The following is a 7,152-nucleotide window of genomic DNA, read 5'->3' on the forward strand; positions in this document are numbered from 1 at the left end:
CATTTTAGTAAAAATATTTATTGAAACAATCTTATATAATAGCGATATATTTTATGAATATACTGTTTATGTAAAGAGCGTCTGCTGCTATTTGTGAACCAAACCTTTATTAAATTTATTTTAATCATAATCTATTTTTTTTCTTTTTTTCTAGTTATGGGGAAAGGTAGGCCCTGTTTTTATGTTCAGATATAATTATTTTCAATATAAATGTTTGAAAATCCTACAACCGTCTCATTGTCACATATATTGTCATATACATTTTTACATAGACTTGAATGGTGTTCAGACTGATATTTAGTTTAAAAATCAATGAGATTATCAATATATTTATATCGCATTTAGATTCTGTGTTGGTGCCGGGCGTAGATTCCAATATCATTGAGTATAACCGAATCGTGATGGGGTCGAATCAAAATGTAGTATTCGATATAGCTATCAGCATCGAATCAGGGAGCGACAGTCTTTCTGGAAGCGGTAGCCAACTGTTTAAAATGGAAGCGTACATGACGAACACAGACAGCAGTGAGTCATCTGAGAAAATTCCCGTCATAGTTCAAGACCAATCGATTACAGTTTCGTCTAGTCATAGTCCCGTGACACTCTCTGACGTCACCGTAACTATTAATCTCAATGACATGAACTGTGACGTATGGGGTACACTATGTGTGGATATTTCACCAAAGGCAGGTGCTGGATGGTCATGGGAGTCTGTTGACATGGTAACAGTGTGTGAACTCGTCGATGATTGCCAGAGTGAGTCTCCTTCAGTATTAAGTTTATTCATGACACGTAAATCGTGTACTTTGTATATATAGTAATTAAATCATCTGACGATCATGTATACCTTTTTAAACAGATCAAATTACACCGAAGACGATTGCATTCAGTGGCGAAGATTCCAGTAATATCCGTGTGCTATTCGGTGCATTCAACAGTCTAGTCTTAGATATCACCGTAGAAACCGACTATGGTACGGCAGAAATAAGTGGAAATGCTAACTCTCTGATGAAAATACAGATTTTTCTATCGTCAAATGAGCACGGATCTCAGTCTGTAGCTGCCAACAGAATTACCGTAGCCCAGGATACTATACTTATTAGTCCCGAACAAGAGTTTGTCATTCAACATGCTGTCATCGATAGATGGGATTTAAATGACATGTCGTGTCAAGATACACCCTTTCTATGTGTTTCGATATCACCGTCAGAGGGCGCTGGTTGGTCATGGAATAGTGGCACAGACGCTTTTACTGGGTGTCACATGATAGAGGTCTGTACAAGTAAGTTATATGGCATGTGTTAGTCATAGTCCACTTGCATGTTTTTGATTGTTTACTTTTATTTGAATTTTATTTTGAATTTCGTTCCAATTGAAGTACTCATATTTTATTGAATTCATATATGATCATCAATATAAATATACAAACGTATTATTTTTTGAGTCAATGTATAAAAACTGTCAACATGATGGATCCCTGCTCCACAGACGAACACATCACGTACACTTTACTGGGTGTCATAGAGTTAGTTATAGTTCGATATCAGCCCTTAGCTGCAGTAATTGTATGTCTTATTCAAATACACCTTTTCGAATTATTAATGTAGTGAAAAGTGGTGTACTTTGTATGTTCCTCACAATTTTTGTTTTACAAACATCGTATCGTCGATATTTATTTTTCTTCAATATATAAATATCGTTCCGTGCCATAGAGCGACAATTCTTGGAGCAGATTAGATCATGGGTATGACACAGATCCCGCATATCACGTCAGATTTTTGATCTGACTGCTTGATGTTTTACACCTAGGTGAAATAATTAAACCCACAAAATCTGCCTTTCAGTCAGTTGAGTATGGCCACGCCTAGATGGTGGATTAACTAAACGTCCACTTAAAGTATGTGATCTCAGTGTTAAGGCTTAAACATTTCTACGCCGATGGCAAATCATTCTACACGGTCGACATAATGAGTAAATACTATTGACACGTTCTTTGTTACATTTACAAGGTCAGGTAACCGGTACAGTCCACATAACTCAGAGCGATGCGATCAAGATGGGTTTATCGCTACCGATCGGTGTCACTATTTCGCTAGATCTGGAAAGAGGAACAGCAAAATTGTCAGGAGATGTTAACTCCATTTTTAATTTTGCGGTTCGCCTCGCTACCGACCAAACCGGAAACTTGCCGTACACTGAAGTAGCAGCGACAGCTGTGCCGTCGTCGAATATAGATATATGCGCAGACTGTACGGTAAACGGACTCGATATACGGACTGCAGAATACAATTTAAACGACGTGGGATGTCACCAATATCAGTATATTTGTGTAACGTTATCGCCTACTTCTCATTTCCCCTGGCACTGGGACGATCAAGCAAGAGGAACCTCTTGCGCTACATTTGACTGCACGGGTAAGTATACACCACTATGTGTGTAATCATGTTTCCATGCGCAAGATCAAACCATTTTAGTTTATTACATAATATATCAGCTCTAAACAGGGATTTACAACGCGTTTCCTATATTTAATTAGCAAGCAAATGACACTCCTTTTTTTCTTTCTATGTTAGCTGTCATTGATCCAGATTTGGCAACGTCGACGTACGATTTCCCATCGTTGGCTATCATAATGGGCGTTAGCCATACTTACAGGTTCGGGAACATTACGTTGCATACGGGAAACACTCACACAGCACGATTGGCCGGCAATTTACATGAACTATTTCAGATCATTTTCCACATTCTCGAAAATGAGAACCCAACCGAAACGACGTATGGCGAAGCTATCTTCGATGACGTACTTGTAGACCTAGCGGCCGAGGGTACTGTAACTTTCACGAACGTTGAGGTGAATATTGATCTTTCGCTGTTTCTTTGTGAAGAACTAGATTATCTGTGTTACATGATTCTACCAAGACTGAATTCCTCATGGATCTGGTACGAAGACGCATATGAAAGCGAGCACTCTCACTGCATCGCAAACGTGCCTTGCAGAGGTAAGTATGTCATACACAATAATCAGAAATATTAGTGGATGGTTGCGAATTTATGAGAAATATAAACCTAGTCTCAATTTTACACTCTGTTTTGTCCGGTGAAAATAACTACAAACTATTGTGAACATAACGACTGTCAGAATTCATAATATACTATAACATCCAAATAAAATCCTCGACATGAATTCGGCAAATCTTTAGATACATACGTATATTCAACGGTGACTACCGAGCAGGTCGACTGGGCTACAGCAGCAGCCGCATGTAGCGATGAAGGAATGCATCTACCAGTGTTTGCTAGTCTATACGAAGCAGAGCACCTGAGATATATCTTGTGGCGATCTGGAATAATAGGTGAGTGCTTAGTATTACGTACCGTGTTACCAATGGACGCAACACAATGAAAGCTCAGCGTATATCCATATAATTTACGTGTTGCCGTACAAGCTGCAATATTATCGATAAAAGCACCATATACGTGGCTGATAAAACATTACACAATCTGTGAAATTTTACAGATTCACAGATCTTACAATTTTTGTTATTCTTGCCAACAGATGCTGTTTGGTTTGGTGCTAATGATCGTATCACGGAAGGTGACTGGGTCTATGAAGATGGGTCACCAGTTGTAGACTATGGCTGGAGTCCCGGGGAACCGAACAACGCAATTCCCGAGGACGACTGTGGTCTCGTCACGTAATAATTTTATCTATTGTTTTACGAAAGTCAACAATTGTTCTCGAATACCAGCAATGAATATACCTCGTTCCCATAAATATTTAAACACGTTTCATATTTAAGTGGCCATACAATTTGACATTGCTGTTACGACACACAACACTCGGTGTCGTAAAACGCTTTGTCACGAGTTATTTTTGGAAATAACTGACCAGCATTTACTTTTACCCTAACCATTTATTTTCTGTCACCAGGATGAGCATGACCTGGAATGACGTTGACTGTTCCTTTCTAAACTACCAAGTTTGTCAAATTAAAGGTACGTACCAAATAGAACAATTCTATGTAAAAATAGACACTTTATTATTGACGCGATGTTTTGCGATGTGTTTTAAACCCCCTCTTAAATGCTTAATTATGATAGGGATGTGTACCCCGGACTTCACTTGCGATAATGGTAAATGCATCCCAGCGCACATGGAGTGCGACTTCTACGATGATTGTGGTGATGGAACCGACGAGACTCATTGTAAGTACACGCGTTATATCCTTCAGTTGTTCATTTCCAATGCATTGATAATCAGCTGTAACGATCTGTAGCGCATACTAGTATTCTAATTTTAGTAAACAGCATTAAACACGTTTGCTAATGTTTTATGATCAGTTCAGTTCAGTATCGATTTACTTATTACAAATGAACTATCTGTCGAGAGTATTCAAATAAGAATGTGTACGCGTGATAACAATATCGTTAAGCTGGATCGCTCGACCGACACTGAAAATTTGACTTGAAGTAATTTATTTTCATTTCATTAGGTGAATGCCATTCAGATTTCCTTTGTGGCGAAGGTATTTGCATAGAAGCTGATAAATTCTGTGATGGCCCTGTCGACTGCGTTAGTGGAGCAGACGAGGCCGATTGTAATTGTAAGTATACTATGCCTGTCTAATTTGACTCGAGATACTTAAAGACTTGAAAGACCTGTCTCATTGCAACCCTCTTCATGAGTCATTCCTGTTTATTGACCATTTTATCATATATGAAATACGTATTGAGAAGTTAAAATTATACTGCATTGTTTTTTTTTTCAAAAAAAACAAACAAAACACGTTGATGTAGATATCCCGTTGACTGATTGCTATCCTGACTTTCAATGTGGTCTTGGTGAGTGTGTTGGTAGGGATTGGAGATGTGATACGTTCGATGATTGCCCAGATGGTGAAGATGAACAGGGATGTGAGTACTATTTCTGTGTAGTTTGTTTTCAGTAGGTTGTAATGCATACCCGAGGACATAGCGTGCCATTTTCTATGTAATACACACGTTATATCGCCACTCTTTGTACTTTGTTATTCACTCAGTCTTTTTTTCTTGGTTTTAAATTAATTTTGTAATCTAATGATTGTGAATTCAGTAGTCGTATAGTTTGTCTTTGAGAAAATTCACACCCTTGAATGTGTTGAAAACAAATACTTTGAGGAACTGTGTTGATATTAGTTCCCGAAACTTCACAACTTACATCCAGGGATACATGGTCTGATTCAATGTGACCAAATTGCCTCAATTTATGTGCTATCAAACCATCAAAATCGGACATTTCTGTTGTGTATGGGCGGACTTTCTTCAAACTTGGTATACACATTATCACCCTGACATTTTTAGTTAACGATTGCTGTTTCAGAGCATTACACAACATGTTGATCATGCTATATATCTGATTCAATTACTGCTTTGTTTACACTATCACATTAATGACAGTGTTATGTTGTTGCATCTCAGGTCCGTGCGATGGTTTCAGATGTCTTGATTCGAAAGCGTGCGTACCGTTGTTGTGGATTTGTGATGGCCGTGGTGATTGTACTGATGAAAGCGACGAACAGAATTGCGGTTGGTTATATAATATAATATGAGGTTATTCAAGGATATATCAAAGTACGCCGGCGCACGAAGGAATTGTCGACCGACGCGCAGCGGAGGTCGATGCGACGGCGTACTGTCTGGGTGCATACTTCGAGGCATCCCCGTAATAACCTTATTATTATTCTACATCTTTCGCTTCCAAGGATACCTCATGGGAATGCCGAAATCCAACAAGTTTAGAACAGAATCAGCGAACTTCTGTGTGTGCTATCCAGTCAAAGCCTGGAAGAATGTCGGAAAATTGAAAAATTGGGTCGGTCGGTCGGAAACAAACCGCGACCAGATATTTCATATTTTTCGGTCGGTCGCTGAGGGCAACAAAACAATTTTTTTGCCTTATCAGAGGACACTTACGCGCCTAATCGTTCCATGTTTGGAATTCGCATTTCCTTATATGGTAGGATGAAAATACCCCGTAAAATACCGCAAACAATATGGCACGCTGTAACTTATGGCGTTACGGTGTCATATGAATAGAATAGAATAGAATAGAATAGAATAGAATAGAATAGAATAGAATAGAATAGAATAGAATAGAATAGAATAGAATAGAATAGAATGTTAGTTGCAAAAATGTTTTGATTTACTTTACTTAGTTTACCTGATTTGTTTTTATTTCCAGCCGAGATTTGCCCAGGAGTACTGTGTGATTCTGGTGAGTGTATACCCGATACGTGGCTCTGTGATACGTATGACGATTGCACAGATGGATCTGATGAAATTAATTGCAACTGTAAGTTCATCTCAACTCTGTCTTATATATAAACAGCATAATTCCAGATCTAAATCTACCCTTTCTTGAATGTGTTCTATAACAGTCAATTTACTTGTCAAGAGATCCTACGTGTTTCTAACAACTAAATTAAATAACCGAACATTTGTTTTGTTTTATTTTAGAATATCAGTATTCTAAATATCACACTATACTGATATATGATTGACTGAAAAAGGCTACCAAGCTGGTCAAGATAGTTGTGGTTTATTTGCCGAAATATACATTTCACGAGACTTCTTTTTTGTTCGTCGCATCATGTTACAACTTATATATTATGTGTCTAGTATTTAAATGATACTGATTCAAGTTGTTTATATTCATTAATTTGATTATTATAATCATGTACATTTTGAATGTGATATTTTTTTATATTAATAAACGTTATATGAGTTATTACAAGTCATGTGGTGTATTTAATCTATATGCAAATACGTGATTGCGTAGAGGTCTATTGCGTACATGGTAGTTATGATATGAAGAACCACACTTACACATGACGCTATCTGTTACTGACATTCGCACCAAAGGTTCTTTATAAAACATTCGTAATATTAAAACATGTATTAAAAGTACTGCAACATTTCCAAATAATTTCACATGCTCGCACCGGGAATGAATATTATACATTTCTCGTCATGAATTCTGTACAGAATGGACCAATGTAATCGACTCGTGCAATTATGCGCCGGTTCAATAAATTAAAATATTTTTTTTTCTCTACAAGGTTGCAAATTGGAAAAATAAAATAAAACGTTTTGGCAAGTTTCGATGGGGCAACT

The 7,152-nt window shown here is 37.6% G+C and overlaps 1 protein-coding gene across 1 annotated transcript; it reads left to right on the top strand.

The window, feature by feature from the left end:
- Positions 1 to 401: 401 nt before the first annotated feature.
- On the top strand, positions 402 to 6,772 carry LOC144360304 (uncharacterized). Its single transcript, XM_085496607.1, has 13 exons — positions 402 to 756; positions 860 to 1,282; positions 2,010 to 2,414; positions 2,574 to 2,999; positions 3,201 to 3,353; positions 3,557 to 3,695; positions 3,932 to 3,996; positions 4,102 to 4,206; positions 4,494 to 4,604; positions 4,798 to 4,914; positions 5,458 to 5,565; positions 6,221 to 6,331; positions 6,496 to 6,772. Coding segments are annotated over exons 1-13 (2,520 nt in total). The 3' UTR covers positions 6,498 to 6,772.
- Positions 6,773 to 7,152: the final 380 nt, after the last annotated feature.

Source organism: Saccoglossus kowalevskii, chromosome 1 (genome assembly GCF_978046115.1).
Source record: "Saccoglossus kowalevskii chromosome 1, keSacKowa6.1, whole genome shotgun sequence".
Taxonomy (NCBI): domain Eukaryota; kingdom Metazoa; phylum Hemichordata; class Enteropneusta; family Harrimaniidae; genus Saccoglossus; species Saccoglossus kowalevskii.